This window comes from Urocitellus parryii, chromosome 6, assembly GCF_045843805.1.
Source record: "Urocitellus parryii isolate mUroPar1 chromosome 6, mUroPar1.hap1, whole genome shotgun sequence".
Taxonomy (NCBI): domain Eukaryota; kingdom Metazoa; phylum Chordata; class Mammalia; order Rodentia; family Sciuridae; genus Urocitellus; species Urocitellus parryii.
The window spans coordinates 113,248,831-113,267,072 of NC_135536.1; the positions used below are offsets into that span (position 1 = coordinate 113,248,831).

An 18,242-nucleotide genomic window follows, 5' to 3' on the forward strand; every position below is an offset into this window, starting at 1 on the left:
TGTTCGGCCCAGCCTCTGCTCCACCATGAATACTTACACTTCCACAGCCCTTATGATCCTGGCAGGGGTTCAACTCATATTCCAATTGTCATCACTCATTGCATCCAGAGCTGTTGTCCCTCTTGCATTGTCCTCTCTGTTACCGTTTTTTTGATGGATGTAATAGGATACCTGAGGTGGGCTGACCTGTTCATGTTTCTGATTGGGGTGTTTGGAGGGACTTGCCAAGTGAGCTGCCTAGGCTGGGGTGGCGCTGTGGGACCTGCTGCGATCAGCCTCCTCTTCCACAGGCCAGGCGTCGGCATCATAGTCCTCATCATCAGTAGCCTTTATGAAGTGCTTTGTGACTGTCTCCTGGCACGGGGGTATCTTTTGCAGAGATCTCCACCAGCCCCTGACATCTGGGGCATGTTGGCTCAGACAGGCAGCATATATGTTAGCCAACCACAAAGACTGGGCTGTAGGCCCCAGGCAGAAGGTGCAAAAACGGATTCCTAGGCAACATTCATGCCAAGAGTAAGTGCAACTGGGAAGGCAGATAGGCTGCATTCCCAAAGAGATCCTGGCTCCTGGCTTCTCTCCTCTAGCTGGCTGGAGACTTTTGGAGGACTTGGGATTCTAGAAGCTCACAGGAGGGAATGAGGGAAGAGAGAGAGGGGATAGCAGTTTGACAGGTCAGGGAATTGTTCAAGGGTCCCAGGCTAACAGTGCACAGACTAGGAGAAAACATGATGCCCACCAGAGATACTCCTCTGGAGACCTTCAGGCGGCCCTCTTTTCTCACCTCCGTGCCCTTTGTTGTCCCTCTGCAGGTGTTCCATGAGCGGGGCATCCTCTTTGGCTACCGGCATCCACAGAGCTCCGCCACAGCCTGTGTCCTCAGCCTTTTCCAAATGACCAATGAGACCCTCAACATCTGGACTCACTTGCTGCCCTTCTGGTATCTTCCAGTGCCCTGGACCAGCCTATCTCATCTAGGGTCCCTGAGGATTAGTTGGGATTGGGAGGGCTGGGATTGGGGGATTCCTCTATGGGGGCAGGTGACCTTGTGGCAGAAGGAGAAGCTGGGTGCTCCATGGAATGAGCTATATAGCGCGTGGTTTGTGGCTGGATTCCAGGGGCTTCTGGAGCTCCCAGGCCCTTCCTTGATTCAGTAGTATTTATCTTCATCCCCTTTAGTCCTGGCAGCTTTGCAGGTCTTTGGGAATCCAGTAACCAGTATCTCTAGTTAAAATGTCACTAGCTTGAGCAGATCACTTAATATCTCGTTTTCCCCTCAAAGCACTCGCGATGGTCTGTACCTTTCTCAAGGTTGCAGGGAGGACAGGGAGAAAATGGTTAAAGGCATCGGGCACAGAGCAGTAGGTTCATAATTGTTCTGGAACCACAGCAATGGGCAGGCCCTTGGTCAGGCAGTGCTCTAATACAGTCAGCTAAGAGCAAGGCTCCGGGAAGCATGAACCCAGGAGTGGGAGTTTCAGGAAGGCCAGAAGGGCCTTGCTGAGAAAGGTGGGCCCCGGACCAACTTCACACACCTCATGGATGAGTTCGCCCTAAGACAGGACCACAGCACAGACATAGTGCAGTCAGAAGTCCCCAGTGTCTGTAGTAGATTGCTTCAGGACCTCTGCAGATACCACAATCTGTGAATGGATGCTTCCTTATATAAAAATGGCATAGCATTTTCCTATCCCCTATGCACATCCTCCCATATACTTTGAATCTTCTCCAGATTACTTATAATATTTAATACATTGTGTATGCTCTGTACATGATATGGTATGCTATTTAGAGAATAATGACAAAAAAAAATCTACATGCTCAATGCAGTCACATATTTCCTCTCCCTGGATATTTTTGATTCATGGTTAGTTGAATCCCAAGATTCAGAACTACAAATAGTATGTTAGGGCAGGGAGGACCTCATAGGTCATTTGGGCCACTGTCCCACTCAGACCACTGTCAGCTGACAGATGCAGCCAGAGAAGGGTGTCTTCTTTATATTGCATAGCAGAGTTGAGGCACAGGTGGGTCCTGGACCCCCAGACTCTATGAAAGAGACAGGGGATCCCAGAGCGTGCTGAGTGGAGAGAGGCCTGAGGGAGCCCACTGTGCTCTGGCATGCAGGTAGTCAGCCTGACGGAAGGCAAAAGACAGACCCAGGGCCGACATGCAGGGGAAGGCTGGTCCCAGCAGCCACCTGGTGGAGGAGAGAGAAAGCTCAGTCTTGGGGTAGAGTAGGGAGAAGAAGCCTGACAGCCCTGGGGCCTGAGGACTGGGCAGGATGGCAAGTTCCTACTCAAGGACGCCTTTTGTCATTTAAACTTTTTGCTTCTATAAAAAGCCTGCATGCTAATAAATTGTAGCATTGCAGAAGGGAATCAAGTTAGGGTCTTTCCGGCCCTCATTCTCCCTGCAGCTGCCTGTTTCCTGTGCATCCTCCTGAGCTGCTCTAGGGAGCCTGAGCAACGTTGGCTTGTGCACCCCCAACTTCGGCATATTTTCTCCCATTGCTCTCCTGCTGTCTCACGTGGAGGTCTCACTGGACCCAAGTCTCTCCGGTTTCAGAATGAGAGTTCTGTTTTGTGGATGAACCATGATTGATGTCAGTTGTTTTGAGATTTGATACCATTACAGAGTGCCCACCCTTGCTTGTGGGTCTTGAGGTCTGTGAACAGATCCCTATGGGAGGACTTTTAGCTGTTTTACAGCTGAGCCAACCTGGCTGAGCTACCCCACTGCATACCGCTGCCGTACATGTGCCAGGCTCTCAGAGACCATCCCAATTGCACAACACAGACCAGCCGGAAGGGCCTGGGAAAGCCTGTGTCCAAATGCCTTAAGGAAATGGAATGATGAAATGATCCCGAGGTGATGAAAGGATATGTTTTGGGAAAGAACAAATAGCTTAAGCTTTACTTCTGCTGAGGCAGGATGAAAACATGTAGCCAGAAGGGTTTAGGGAACCTCCTTCAGTTCCTTGTGAACATGCTCTGTAGAGTCTCCATCTTTGGAGGAGTTAGTAGGAAAGGGAACCTATTCTTCATGAATGATTTGTGGAAGTGAGGTGCTGTACAGGTGGGACCCCATATGTGGGTTGCAGGTTAGGCAGATCTAACATAGGACTGTGCCATATCTTTAAACTTGCTAGCACTAGGAATTGCCATGGGAGGTGGTGAGCCCACCATCCTTGGAGGCGTGCAAGCCAAGGCTGGAGAATCACTTGGACAAGATGCCATGAAAGAAATTCCATCACCCTGTGGCAGGGAGAGGATTGGATTAGATAGACCTAAAAAGGCTCTCTTCTTACCCACCCCACCTGCCCATTTCTAATTTACTGCTTCTTAAGTCCAAAAGGCCCCTTCCACCCTCTCCAGCACATGGCACTTCACCAAAGTGAGAACTCATAGGAATTGGTCATCCTAGGAGAATGGAAAGCAGGGGAGGGTCGGGTGGAGAGTTTAGAAGTTCCCAGCCACAGAGCTTCAGGGGCCCCTTGCTGTGTTCCAGGTTCTTTGTGTGGAGGTTTGTGACAGCACTATATGTGACAGACATCCAGAATGATACCTATTCATGGCCTCTGCTTGTGTACATGTGTACCAGCTGCGTGTACCCTCTCGCATCCAGCTGTGCACACACCTTCAGCTGTATGTCCAAGAATGCCCGGCACATCTGCTACTTCCTGGACTATGGTGCCGTCAACCTCTTCAGCCTGGGTATGTGAGTCTTCTCCCCTGAGACCCAGCCATTCACCCCTTCCCCTGTGGGCAGGGCCACCATGAGGCTTTGATGGGTGTGTAGGAGTCTCAGGAATTCCAGGATCTCTGTCCAGGCTCCTGATGAGGGTTTTTTATAAGAAGCTCTCTCGTCCGTTCGTGTGCTTCTGTGGTATAAATGCTCTCTGTGTGGCTACTTCAGGCTCTCAGTATGATGCCCCCAACATCTCTCTGTTTTTCTTTGACACTGGGGAGGAGATGCACGCAGGCACACACCATTACATAGTATTTCCACCACACAGATATTTATAGATGTATGCAATGAGAACTTAAGACTTCTGTTAACACAATTTACCTAATTGTAAGCTTATGTAGCTTGATTTTGATGGTAGCTGAGCTAACAGTCGACTTGCAAGACTCTGAAACTTTCATAATCAGCTCTTACCGGCCAGGACAGGCAGACTCCAGCACATCAGGACTGGTCTCTGTCATGCCTGGTAGCGAACAAGGGTGAGGGGTCACGAACTGAACCCCCTTTGTCCTGAGTCTTAGAGGTGTTAGAGGCCCGTTCAAAGTGCCACAGGAACAGAGCTGCAAACCTGTTGGTGACATGGGTGTTGGCGTCTCCGACTCCATCTTTTTCTTAGACTCCTGCCTGTTCCTCTCTCCTCTACTTATGGCATCCTTCATCCCCCAGGACCCTGGTTCTAGCCTCTTCGTCCCTCCTGCTCCTGCTGTGGGTTGAAAGCCAATCGCTGTCTTCCCTTTCACGCAAGTTGTCCAGGAGGATCCTGGAGGTGATTAAGTGACCCCCTTACTGCCACTCCTAGGGCTCTGCTGTCCAGTCCCCACCCTCACCAACACAGGTTGCCAAGGCCCCCACCTTGTGCTTGTCGTCAGGGTGCACACTGGCTTCGTGGCCGTCTCTCCTGGGCTCTCGCCAGCCTTTGACGCAGGGGCCTCTCCTGCAGCACCCTCCCCCTGGTTCTTCCTGTTCTGCTAGCCCTGCCTCTGTTCTCCTCCATAGATGAGCTTGCTCAGAATTGACCCTCTCGCCTCTTCTCTACATGGCCCAGCTCCTGGCTGCTGCCCACACCATCCCTTATCTCCTCTGACCAAGGTGCTCCCAAACTCCATCTTTGAACTGTGGACCTGACGTTCCTGACAGCTCCAAGCCTGAGACCAGGACTGTCTGCATCCTCCCCCCACCCTGCCCCTCATCTGTCCCCTCTCCCATACCCACCCCCGGCCAGTGCCCACCGCTCCTGCTCATTCGTGTCAGAACTCTGTAGTAACTCTGCTCTTCTGCCCTGTCTCTTCTTGCACCATCCACCTAATGGGTGATCAGGTCAGTTGAGGGTCTTTCCTACGCACCCTTCAAGGGGCTCTGCCCCACAGTCTTGGCTAGGACCCACGCCTGGGCCTCCCCGCTGAATGGTGGCCACAGGCTCTCCAGGTCCACCCAGATGCCCTGGAGGCTTTTGCAACACCTTCTCCCACATCTCCCCTCCCACTGTGAACTTTCAGGCCCTTCGTTACCTGGGATGAAGTCCAAACTCCCGAGCCTGGCGGCTTCCTTTAGGCTCATTTTTGATGAGAGCATTTTGAGTAATTGCTGAGAGGCCAGTTCTCTGCTGACACCTGACACATGTCATAACATGGTGCTTAATTGTCCAGATCCTGGAGCCTGCTGCCCCACTCCTTGGTAGTTCTGGGCAGGGTCTGAAGCCCCCTGACTCCTGTATTGCCCACACAGCTGGGCTCCAGTTGGCATCCACTAAGTTCATAGCATCCAGGTCTAGGTGGGTGTCTTCTCCTAGTGTCAGCCTGGAAAAGCCCTTGTGTGCTCCCCTGGAGTGGTTCCCAGCTAACACCTCATAGGCAGCTGCTGCCCTGGAGAGCGTGGTACATGGTACCAGGAGGGCAACTCTCAGCCCTTTCCACCTGTGTGACCAATTTCACTAGATCCAGCAGCCAAATGTGGTAAAAGGCAGAGGTTGGACCCGAGAGGCTGGGGCCTGTTCCTGGCCCAAGCTGGAATTTCAAGGTTCTCAATGTCTAGGAAGAACAGGGTCCTTGAACCTGATCCCTCAGTGTCTGGCCTGACAGGCCTGTGGTCACCCATTCCAGAGGGATAGGCTTAAGTGAGTGCATGCAGGTGCTGGCCCCTTTGTGAAGGACAATTGTCTCCCCTGTGGTTGCAAATAAAAGTCTCAGCCAATTGGTCTCTGGAAGGTCCTGGGGGTCACACCTCTCACAGATTCCAACACCTAAAAAAAAACAACCTTATCTAGCCTCACAGCCAGACAGTCTCCAGCTTCTTCTCAGGGAGGGTCTGCCCCCTCACACTGACCTGCCCATAGGAAGCACCTGCCCTTGGGCAGGTGAAGTATGCATGTTCCTGAAAGAAAAGCTGAGCACTCTGGGCTGTCTCCACCAGCAATAGCACAGAGTTAAGAGCAGGGACAGCTGGGTGCATTGGCACATGCCTGTAATCCCAGCAATTTGGGAGGCCAAGGCAGGAGGACCGCAAGTTAAAGACCAGCCTCAGTAGCTATGCAAGGCCTTTTTTAAATTAAAAAATGAAAAGGGCTGGAGATGTAGGTCTGTGGTAGAGCACTTGCCCAGCAAGTATGAGGCCCTGGGTTCAATCCCCAACACTGCAAACAAACAAATCAAAAACTCGGGAACTTTCTCACCCAGCTGCCTAGGTTTGAAGCTTGGCTTTGCTACTTTCTGGCTGTGTGATCCTGAATGAATTGCTAAACGTTTCTGTGCCTCTATTTTCTCATCTGTAAACTGAGGATAAGTGTAAGCTTTATGTGGGAGGATGGGGATAGAGATTAAATGAGTTAAAGTATGCAAAAATGGAGGAATACTAAATTACAGGCAAGTCTCAGGATAAGACTTAAGTAAGAAGAGGAGCAAGGGGTGAGCATTCTGGGAGGGTACAGGGGGAGGCCTGCTCCCGGGTCTGTGGGATGATGAGGGCTAAGACGGGGTGGGGGTGGGGGATAGTCTTTCTAGGGATTCACCCAGTGCCGAGGCCTGGCTTTGTTCCCATGTTGGTTTTTCTTCCCAGGCTCAGCCATCGCCTACTCTGCATATACGTTTCCTGAAGCGCTGGTGCAAACCCCCTTCCATGACTACTACATAGTGCTGGCTGTGCTGAACACCATCCTCAGCACCGGCCTTTCCTGCTACTCCAGGTACCAGGCTCTCTGAATTCAGATGGGCGGAGAGGGAGGGGGGCTTAGCATGCAACTCCGTGGCATTTGAGGGGTCCGTGGAGGAGGTTGGCTGGGCGGAAAGGGCACCGGGAGCCTGTCTCCATTCCAGGTGGATCCCCTGTTGCTGAGCACTATAGGTGTGCACAGGTGCTGCCCCACAAGGCCCCTTGCTCAGAAGAGCCCATGCTTGGTTTAATGCTCTGAAATTCTTAGTGATTTTGGAACAAGAGTGTCCCCCACTTCGATACTGTACTGGTTCCTATAAATGATGTAGCTGACTTTACTTAGCCCCCTTGAACTTCGGTTGCTCATTTATAAAGCCGGGCCAATTCATCTGCCTTCTGAGATGGGCGTGAGGATGACAGGTAATGTTCCCAGGATGCCTCTCACGAGCCCAGATGGTGGAGGTGCCTTGTAAACAGGCAATCTACCTCTCATAGCAACGGAGGGGGCCTGCCTCTCTGCGTGTGTGGTGGATGACGCATGATAGTCAAATGCCCAGCTCATCCCCATGGCTGTGGGTCACACCCAGCTCACTGCCTCTAATTCCCACTGTTCTTTTCCCTTTCGCTCAAGAAAATCCCTTGGGATGTGAACAAGAGAGGCGTTGTTATGGGGACAAGTACACTAATTTCTATACCTCTTGGCAAAAGTTTATTTTCCAAAAGCTCAGGTTCCCTGTAATAATGTGGAAGGTCAGGGGACCTTCCACAGGGCTGTATCAGGGTGACAGCCCTGTCCAGATAGTGCTGAGGTCCTAGGTAGCAGCAGGTCAGAAAAGGCATCAAGGTAGGCTGCAGATTGCCCCCTTGGTTCTTGTCCCCCAACTACAATCCCAGGAAGCCATTGTGCTCCATTTGGAACACCTGAAGCCCTCCACTGTCTCCCCCAGGAAGAACAGGTATGCGAGGTGTGCCCTTGTAACTTCTCCAGGCTCCCATTTCCTTGGGTTTTGTAGGATCAAGGGAAAGTAGGCATTTCACAAACCTGACAAACAGGTTTTTTGAATATGTGGAAGGATAGATTCTTCAGCAGCAGCAGCAGCAAGAACATCTGCCCCCACTTGACTTCATTTGCCTGCACTGAGATGGGGCAGAGGTGTGGAGTTGCTTTTAATGGGAGCGGGTGCTCCTTGCTGGCACGGGCTCAACACTGGATTGTGCGTGGCTTCCTCCCCAGGGAGTTGCTGGGAGCAGGAGTGTGTGCTGGGGTAAGCTTCCTTCCCTTCCTGGAAATCCAGAGCTCCCCTAAAGTTGTGAGGAGCCAGTGTCCACCCACAGAGGCAGAGAATAAAGTAATACCCCCTCAGGGACACACCGGGGGCCTAGTCCTTGGACACATACATCACTGTTCCTGTCAGGTTGATTCCTGGAGACCTGAGGTGTTTGGACTTCTGCATTAGAGGAGGGTGAGCACAGGGATGAGGGGACAGAGGTGGCTTCATGGGCATGGAAGAAACATCCCCAGAGTTAATGGGTCAAAACTGCTTTCCAAGAACTCAGAAAGCAAATTCTTGGATCATTTGTCACTTTTTTTTTAATCTCTCTTAATCACCTGCAACTACCAGGAGAGTTTGTTTTCTTCCAGCCCCAGTCTCCCTGACGTTCAGCTGTGGTGGATGGCCTTTGGATTTGGTATGCCTGGTGTGTTTGGATGAGCTTGTTTGCCTGGCAGCTGGGCCAAGAATCTCCTGAATGCCCATGTTTGGGGTCCTCCCTCCTTGACAAGGGAATAGTTTATTCTGTCTATGAATGGAGCACTGCCAGGCTGGGAATACTGGGAGGAGTAAATGGCTGCCCTGGCTTCAGAGGGTACCAAGGAGAGGCAGATTACAGGCCTCCCCAAAAGCCCTTTAGGGCAGCAGGACAGGGTAGGGGAAACAGTAATGCAGATGCAAAATGACCTGTACAGGGCCCCAGGGAGTGACCTCAGGAATGAGCCTGGGAGGAAGCTGGTTGAGCTGGAGAGGACGAAAGGAGGATCAGCCTGGATGAGGGTGGTGGTCATGGAAAAGACAGGACAGGTTGGAAGAGGTGAGGAGTTTTTGAAGGGGAGGGGAGAGCACTAGGAGGGCCTGGAGGGCGGGCTGCAGAGAGGACACAAGCTGTGTCCTCTGAGGACATTTCCTTTGCTCAAGACAGACATTGATCTCCTGGGAAGAGACTTTCCTCGGCTTGGCTTCTGGCTTCTGCAGCTGCTGCAGAGCAGCTTTGGGGCTGTGCAGGAAGAGGAAAGGAGAATGGGCGTCCCAGCAGGGCTCTTTGGGTTCTATCACACCTTGTCCTCTTCCCATGTTCCCATATCCATGGTGGTTTCCCTGCACTCACCAGGCCTAACCTCCTCAGTCCCCATTGGCTCACTCTGCATAAGAGTCTGGAGAGTGAGAAAGATGACTGGTATTGGGGAGTGAGAGACACGCTGGCCCTGAGTGACTTCCTGTTAAGGTGGTGGAGAGGAGGGCCTGGATCCCTCCTGCTCCCCTTTCACCAGGGCAGGTTCCATCTGGCTGGGTGTCCTGCAGTGCCTGTGCCACAGTGTCTTCCTCCCCAGACCCAGCCCTGCCTCTCCCTTCAGCTCTAGCAGTTAGAGCTCTGCTGAGCCCCTTCCCCTCCCACAGCTCTAACAGGACCAGGAACCTGGGCGTTCACAGGCCCAGCAGAGGTCGTGGGTTCACGGCACTTGCTCCAGTGCTGTTCAAACCATTAGGGTCCATCTCGACATGGGGGACTGTAGTGCCCTGAGTGGTGTTTTGGTTCGTAATACCAAGGAACTTAGTTCAAGGAAGCATGTTCCAGAAGAACATTCTTTCCCATTCTATAGCATTTGAAGGGGTGGAGGGGGAATGTGCACCCTCTCTGCATCGGGGAGATCAGGATGCTGGCCTGCCAACTGCCCAGCAGCCCAACAGCGCAGCCTCACTCCCTGTAGGAATGCTACTTATGCAGTGTTTGCCATGAGGCACAAGTCACTGTGAATCATCTGTCCCGCACGTCCAGCCAATATTTATTTATTTATTTATTTATTTGACAAAGTTGCTGTGTGAAATGGCCTGTGGTCAGTGCTATGAGGGAAGAGATTAATCTTCATGCTGGGTACACAGTGAGCTACACCACGAGAGTGATGCTAGGAGGAGGAGGCTGTGGTGGTGCAGGGGCATGAACTGGCCTGGGAGTGGCTTGGAGGCCAGAGCCCAGGGTAGAGACTCAGCAGACATGGTTCTAGACACTTCTGGAGGCCGAGGAGCCTTGGTCAGAAGGCAAAGAGGGACCTGACCCCCCCCACACACACAGTCACAAAATATAAACACACACACACACACACACACACCCTTCTGCAATAGAGGGATTTTTATAAATCCCCATTAGTTCCAGGCCCTAGTTCCAGAATTCCTTAGAGCTTTGTTACCACACTTATTGACCCAACCCTTTAAGCCAGGCTTCTCCCCAAATCCAGTATTTCCTGCTGGTCTCATGTGGGAAGAGTATTCCTGAATTCCTACTAACTATCTGTTTGACCCTCGGGTGCAGGGAGTTACACAGGGTGGGCTTTGGACACTTGTGGGGCTTGGAGGCTTTGGAGGGTTCTGTGGCTGCTCACAGGATGCCTGGCACTCACTCCTGGAATCTCTGGCTGTGGCGGCACCTTGTGGCTTGATGTGGAATTGCATCTTGATAGTGGGAGGCACCTCGGTGGCTACTGGCTTTTCTGCTTTTTCCTCTGTTGCCTTCTCTCTCCTGTTCTGCTTTTTTCTCCTTTTTTTTTTCCTCCTATAGACTCGGATTTGCGGCTGGAGAGGCTGGTCCGATGCCCCTGGCCCCTGGGGAGGCGAAATGTTGTCTCAAGTCACAGGAAATCCATGCTTTGGGGGATGGCCCTCACCATCCAGAGCCAGATTTCTTCGTAAGTGGCTGCAAGGAATGCACTTTAGGGCGAGTCTTTTCCCCAGAGCTGGCAAGTGGTGGCAGTGCACAGCCAGGGTAGACTGAAAAGGCAGCAGGGGCAGGTGCCCGGGCCATTAGGGCAGTGTGAGTGTGCTCCGTCTGGCCTCGGGGGCAGAGGCTGTTGGGAAGAGCAAAGGCTGGGCCTTCTGGGGCAGGCAGAGGGCAGTGTGAAACCAGAGAGGTCCACAGTCCTAGTTTAAACCTAGCTTTGTCTCTTATTAGCTCATCTGACTTTACGCAGATCACCCAGCCTGACTTTCCTCCAATTCCTTTTTGCTGGTCCAACATGGCTCTGAGATGGGGGTGAGGGTAGAGCCACACACATTTATTGCATTTTAGTAACTGTGCTTTGCTGTTCTAAACACCTTTCAAGCCTCATTTTTAGCAAAACCTTAACACTGTGAAGGAGGAAGTCATTGACCCTAGACTACGCCCAAGGCCTTGGAGGCACAAAAGATCAGGAAACCTGTCATAGTCACAGGGTCCTGAGGGGCGAGATCACAGCTCTGTGCAGCCTCCCTTCTCCAGATGCCTGCAGTGCTGTCCAAGGCTGTGGTTCTTGGATAAGGTGATGATGAATCAAGGGCACTTCTCCTCCAGCTCCTTCTCTTCTTTCTCCCTAAGTATCCCTTTTCTGTACCTGGAACCTACCACGTGCTTCCTGTTTTATGGGCACAGACAGGAAAGAAGATACTTGCCTGTGGTCTTGAGTGAAGCTGTCTCTGGAGCTATGGGCTCCACAGGGCCTATGGTGTCCTCCTCCTACCCTCAAGCAGGGGGTCCTCATGAAGACTAATTTGCCTGGCTTCCCTGAGGACTGGGAAGAATACACTGGCCTAGAAATTGATCCTCAGGCACAGTTCTGGGCTGGGTTTGGGGAATCCCGACCTGACCAGATCCAGTGTCTGCCCTTGAAGAAGGTTCCCCAGTCAGATGTGAGTCTATCAGATGGTATGGACAGCAGTGGGATATGCACACAGGTGTACATGCTGGCTCTTAAGTAACATGAACAGCCTGTCCTGGGGAGGTGGGCCCAGCTCAGTAGGAGCAGTAGGTAGTGAGGGAGAAAGGCCTGGTCCAACATGGCTCTGAGATGGGGGTGAGGGTAGAGCCACACACATTTACTGCATTTTAGTAACTGTGCTTTGCTGTTCTAAACACCTTTCGAGCCTAATTTTTAGCAAATCCTGGGTTGGGACAGAGGGTTGGGGAGCAGAGATGGGCATAGTGGTAGGGCACAGGCCCCATCCCAGCAGAGCCCATGATGATCCAAGGCTGGGAGGGCCCCAGTGCTTCCACTGTTTCTTCAGACTGCAGCTGAACTGCCTCCTGAGGGCCTTGATGCCAAATCTCTGCACACCGCCCTGCTGGGCCTTCAGCCCCACTGCAGGGCATGGGTCCCCGAGGAGAAATCCAGCCTTGTGCAGTACACTGCCGTATTGAAATGGGTACTGGCCCCTGACACCTGGCCTTGGTGGTCCAGCAGGGACACATGAGCACTTCCTTACCAGGGCGTCAGTTCCAAGCTATGGTTTTGTGTGAAATCTCCTTGGCCATCGATGTCCTCCTGGTGTCCAGCCTGCCAGCTGTGTTGCCGGTTCCCACACCTTTAGCTGCTGTCCCTCCCTGGGCCCACTGAGGCCCTATCATGGTCTCCTCAGGGGGACCTGCCTCTCTGCAACAACCAGTGTCGCTAGTGTTCATGTTGGGTTGGAGAGACTGGAGATGAAGGAGAGAAGGAGCAAACTGGCCAGCGCGGCTGGGTGTGGTATCATAGTCTGGAAACCCTGCCAGCTTGCCAACCTGAAGCCAGGTTTTCCTCATGGTCCTCACCTGGGAGGCTCCCAGGAGTCAGGTGCCTCTCACCTACATAGAGCATGCTTCACAGGGTCCATGGCAGTGCCTTCCCTTCCTGGTCCTGGAGGTGACTGGACTTTTGGAAATCTCCTTGCAGTTGAGTGACTTGGCACTTGTAGGGTTTCTGCCAGGAGTCTCCTCCCTGGCTTGGTCTGGACACACTGATTCTCATGGTGTCAGGACAAGTTTCTGCAGACATCCTTTTCAATCTGAGGGTCTGTCATTTCCACCAGGGAAGAGGCTGGTGAGAAAGCGGCTGGTCACAGGAGGAGGTGCAAATTGCTCGTCTTCTGTTGCTTGCCAGCCTTTCTGGTGTGTTCGGTGTGCACATGTGTGTGCACACATGTGATTGCCTGAAACTTTTCATTTCCATTTCTTCCCCCTTTCCTTCCCCAATTTAGGTTTCTTGAAATCCAGAAGCCCCGTCTCTGCAAGGTGCTTCGCGTCCTCGCCTTTGCTTACCCTTACACCTGGGACTCCCTGCCCATCTTCTACAGGGTAAGGGCCTAGCTGCATCCCGTTCTGTGGGCACACCTAGGAGGCAGTCATTTCCTGAGCTTCTGGGGATCGAAACTCCATACTGGACACCATATGACACACAGGAGGCAAGATCTCGCTGCCTTGATGGCATATGCAGAGATTAGAGATGGCATGAGCATGGAGGCCCTGAGAGACAATGTGCCTGGGGGCTCAGGAGCAATGGCCCAGAGCTGGGCAGGACAGGAAGCTTGGGGTTTGGTAGAGTAAGCAAGGGTGGGCTCTGGAGGCCAATCGCTAATCCTTGCTGCCAGTCCTTGGGCAAGTTCTCCGCTCCTTGATGTCCTTTATCTATAAAAAGGGCAGATATTAACACCCACTGTGGGTTGTGAGGAGGATTATGTGAGTTGACATGTGTAGTGCTGACTGATGGCAGGAGTCCAATAAATGCATTATTGTATCTTATCACTGATTAATGTATGCTCGTTTAGAATTGAAGGAAAAGGTATGAATGAAGGTCTTCAAGGAAGATGGGAATTAAGCAGAGAACACAGAGGAGAGGAGGGTTTAGGTAGGATAAGAAGGGGAAAGTCCATGTACTCTCAAATTAAGTAGGCCTGAGTTCAACTTCTGGTCCCACTGCTCCCTGGCTGTGTGATCTTGGGCAGTGAACAGAACCCTCTGAACCTGAGGCTCTTCATCTGGAAGTGACACTAACATCTCTCCTTCATAGGAGGTAATGAGGATCAATCCACACAGTGGATCCAGTGGGCTCAGCAATGCCTGGCACACAGCCCATACGGAGGGGGTCTCTCCCAGAGCCAGCGTCTGGGTGCCATGATAAGGCCCAGCAGGCGAGGCCTGGCTGGGAGGGGGAGTGGAAAGCTCCACCTGCCAGCTCGGGCATCGAGTGCTTGTTGTGTGCTCCCCCTATACGGTCGGGGGGAGACCTAGAGATGGGGTACAGCCCCTTCTTTTTGTTCCTTCTTTAAGGAAGTGTGCAGACCCACTCTTAAAGTCAGTATAGTGTGCCACAGGGCTCGGCACTGTCACCAGTGCGCTTCTAGCTCTTGGTGCATCAGACAGTGGGGCAGTGGTAGAGGGGTGGTGTCTAATTCTAAATGGTGCCATTGGTCCTGGAACCAGCCTGCTGGGATTCTGATCCTGACTTTGCTACTTATTAGAGGTTTGTGAATCCCTCCCTGGCCCACATTTCTTTTCTGCAAAATGGAGTCTGCTTTATGGTAATTGTTGAGACTTATATTAAATGATGCATGTAAAAGGCATAATAAGTGGTAGCTACTGTTATTATTTACATAATAACACAAAAACTACACTCAAACCATGAAATGGTGTACTTAATACTCTTTAATGATTCAGAGGCCTCCAGGCCTTAAAGTCTTAATCAGGACCATCAGTTCCAGGGCTGTGTGGGCTGAAGAGAGTTCATATGTCCACAGACCACTTTTATACTTATATTTCACCCCAAGAAAGAGTAGTAAAATATCTAATAAGATTTTTCTTTTCTCTTACTTTCCTTGTTCCTAATTTTCTTTCCTAATTATGTGTGTGTGTGTGTGTGTGTGTGTGTATAATTGAATAACCCCAATCATCTCTCATGAGCGTTTGATGGGGGTTAAAATACAGTTGTCTTGGGTCTGACTTGATCCTACTCAGTAATACTGAGCTCTGCCCTCACAGCCCCTGAGAGTCCCTCCTCCAGGCCATAGAGCTGTGGGAGGCCTGGTGGGTGGAGTTCCTGCATGGTGCTGAGGTATGTGGGCCTCCACCCCAGGTGCTGAGAAGGACCAGGGCCTGTCGGAGGCCTGTCCTCCTCTAAAGACCTGCTGTTTTCTTAAAACACCTGCAGCTCTTCCTGTTCCCAGACGAGGACATTGAAAATGAAGCCACCTTGTACCACCAGAAGCACGTTGTCATGACCCTCCTGGCCTCAGTTTTGTATTCTGCACACCTGCCCGAGTGCCTGGCCCCTGGATGCTTTGACTACATTGGTGAGTGGGCACTGTGGCCCTGTTATTATTTATTCTTGTTGATCTCCTGGCCAGGGAGGGGACCTATCTGACACCAGTGTAGTGGCTGCAAAGGCCCATGGTGGCAGGGTGGACAGGCAAGGGCAGGGAGAGAAGCAAATCTTGAGGAAGCTCAGGCCAAAGTGAATGCCACTGCAAGGTGACAGAGGCCAGCATATGTGACACCGTGCTTTGCTGGGTAGGAGCAGGGAGGATGGAGAGCAGGCGTGTCTAGACCTGAAGCCTTAGGAGGAAGAACCTTAGGTTCCCATCATTAAATGAACATTGGGGGCAGCTGTGGAGAGGAATAAGAAAGATGGCCTTGAGAAGGCAAGATGCGGATCTGCAGTTCATGTCCCATCCTGGCTTTGAGGCTGGCTGAGTGGACGTCACCCTTGGGTCACTTCTGGTGAAGGTGTCAAGCCTTTGGGATGAAAGTTCCTTAAATAAGGTCCATGGAAACCACAGAGCCAGTCTTTGTCTCCAACATGGCAAACACCCTTAGTTTTCTCCAAGCCCGTTCGGTCTCTGGTTGAATTTCTACCTCCTCCCACCTAAGAGATGTGACCAGGTATGCTTTGTTTGATCTGACAAAACTCCATCCTCTTCTTCTGTTCTGGCAGAAGGGGTAAGAACTAGCAAAATGCTTAGAGGTCAGATTTCCAAAAGAGAGGAGGATCAGAGGCCAGGAAACAGGTGGCAACTGGCCCCTGCATACCATGGCTACTTCCAGACCCACTTTAAGGAAGTAGAGGTGGTATGGATGAAGTCTTGGGGACTGCAGGAAAAATAGTGAGGGGCATTATTTTGCTTCTCAGAATTCTATTAATTCACCTCTATCCTGTTCCCCTGGTCTAAGAGAACAGAGCAGAAAATCTCCCCTGAGGGAGAAACTTGCCAGCACACCACTTTATGATAGGTATGTTCAGTCCTTAAGTAACTGACTCTGCTGGGGTGGAAATCCCTCTCTTTTAGCACCCTGAGCCCAACCTGTATGGGACTTGCTGGCCTGGCCTGATTAGCCATGACTGCAGGAAGCCCCCCCAATTCCTGGTAGGCAGGACTGTTGAAGTCACTTTTCCTTGCTGCTGTCAAATTTTGGGTACACCTGATGCTGGTGGCTCTGTCTTTTCTCTTGGGGCCTCATGGAGACATGTGTGAGCCTTAACTGGTGAACACAGTGAGTCACTGCTCTCTGCTTGGCCATGTCCTTGGGGAGCATCACCCCCAAGCTGCTTTGCTGTGTCACACACTAATTGGAATCATACATAGCCAATGTGTTCAGCTTGAGTGAGGCCAGGGTGGCACCTCTCGACACCTTCTTTTTTGGGAATGAGACTGGGGCTTTAAAGAATTCAGTAGACATCTGCTTGTAAATCTTCAACCCTCCTGAGCTTATATCTCTAACTTGTTTATTGAATATTTTTTCTGGGATAGGTACTGAGGGTACAATATGGGACTTTTTTCTTTTTAATTGGAGGATCATTTTTGAACTCTCATGTTGTATAAGGTTGCTAAGGCTGCTATACAAGTACCCCAGACTGGATGGCCTGAACAACGCAAAGTTATTTTCTCACATTCTGGAGGCTGGAAGTCTGAGATCCAGGTGTGGGCAGGATTGGTTTCTTCAGAGACCTCGCTGTCTCTCTTTAGTTTGGGGTGGACCATTTTTTCCACCTGTTTTCATGTGATCTTCTTCTATGTGTAGGTGCATGTCTATGTTCTAATCTCCATTTTTATAAGGACATTGGTCACTGGATTAGAGGCCACCCTAGTGACCTGTCACTTAATTCTCTAAAGACCCTATCTCCCCTAATATGGTCACATTCTGAGGATATCAGTATATGGATTTCTCAGGGCACAACATATTCAAACCATAACATGTATGGTCTTCTTCTCCCACTCCTGGTGTCTGAGGCCCATACCCAAAGTACTCTCTGACCCTGGGCATTGGACTCCTTTTCTCACCACTCACCACATGGCCCAGCTTACTCCCAGCACCTCTGCTGGGCTCCACCCTCTTTTGATGAGATATGTGAGCTGGGTGCAGCCTGTCTTCAAGGAACAGGAGCTCCTGGTTATGTTTCTGATTAACCAGCAGGAGGGAGAAGAGCACTTGGTAAGCAGTCCAAGAAAAACATGCAGCCTAATTTTCTCCTTTTTCATCTGGAAAATGAGTGTGGTAAACAAGTTGTTCTGAAAAAGAATTTTGCTCTGATGGTCTTCATATTTTTCTCATATTGCTGGCAATTGAACCCAGGGCCCATGTGTGAATTAAACACAAACTCTACCACTGAGCTATGCATTCAGCCCCCTCACATTGTTCTTTAAAATACTTTTATTAAGGTGTACTTTATATATTAAAGAGTCTCCCAAAGTCAACTGTACAATTCAATGTTATATTGTGTAAATTTTCCAAGTTGCCTGAACATCACCATAAATCCATTTTAGAACATGCACTGTGAATACCAATTCCCACCCTTTGCTCGAGGCAACCATGAATCTCCTCTGTCTCTGTGGATTTGCCTACTCTGAATACTTCATGCAAATGGGATCCTATATGTGCCCTTGCTGGCTTCTTTCACTTAGCATCTTCTTAGCAAACATGTCATAGTTTGTGTCAATACTCCTTCCTTTTGATCAGTGATCTCAATGGCCTTTTGTGTGTTTGCTGTAGGTCACAGCCACCAGCTGTTTCACGTGTGCGTGATCCTGGCCACACACCTGCAGATGGAAGCCATACTTCTGGACAAGACTCTAAGGAAGGAGTGGCTCATGACCGCCTTCAGGCCCTTCTCTTTCTCTCAGATAGCTGTAGCCGTAATGCTGTGCCTCATCTTCAGCCTCAGCAACATAATTTATTTCTCTGCTGCTCTGTATCGGATTCCTGAGCCAGAATTACATAAAAAAGAAACATGATTCAGACTGTAAGCTTTTTGTGCCAGATGTCAACATTAAGCTGTAACACCCCAACTACCATAAGCCAGTGGC

The 18,242-nt window shown here is 51.0% G+C and overlaps 1 protein-coding gene across 2 annotated transcripts; it reads left to right on the forward strand.

Moving 5' to 3' along the window:
• Positions 1-507: 507 nt before the first annotated feature.
• Positions 508-18,170, forward strand: Paqr5 (progestin and adipoQ receptor family member 5). Of its 2 annotated transcripts, XM_026387835.2 has the most exons (7): positions 508-516; positions 813-940; positions 3,511-3,716; positions 6,799-6,925; positions 13,146-13,242; positions 15,092-15,233; positions 17,929-18,170. In XM_026387835.2, exons 1-7 carry the CDS (start codon positions 508-510, stop codon positions 18,168-18,170), a joined length of 951 nt encoding a protein of 316 aa, XP_026243620.1. The 2 variants fall into 2 exon arrangements, with proteins under 2 accessions (XP_026243620.1, XP_077656177.1); XM_077800051.1 differs by lacking the exons at positions 508-516; positions 3,511-3,716 and having other exon boundaries at positions 901-940.
• Positions 18,171-18,242: the final 72 nt, after the last annotated feature.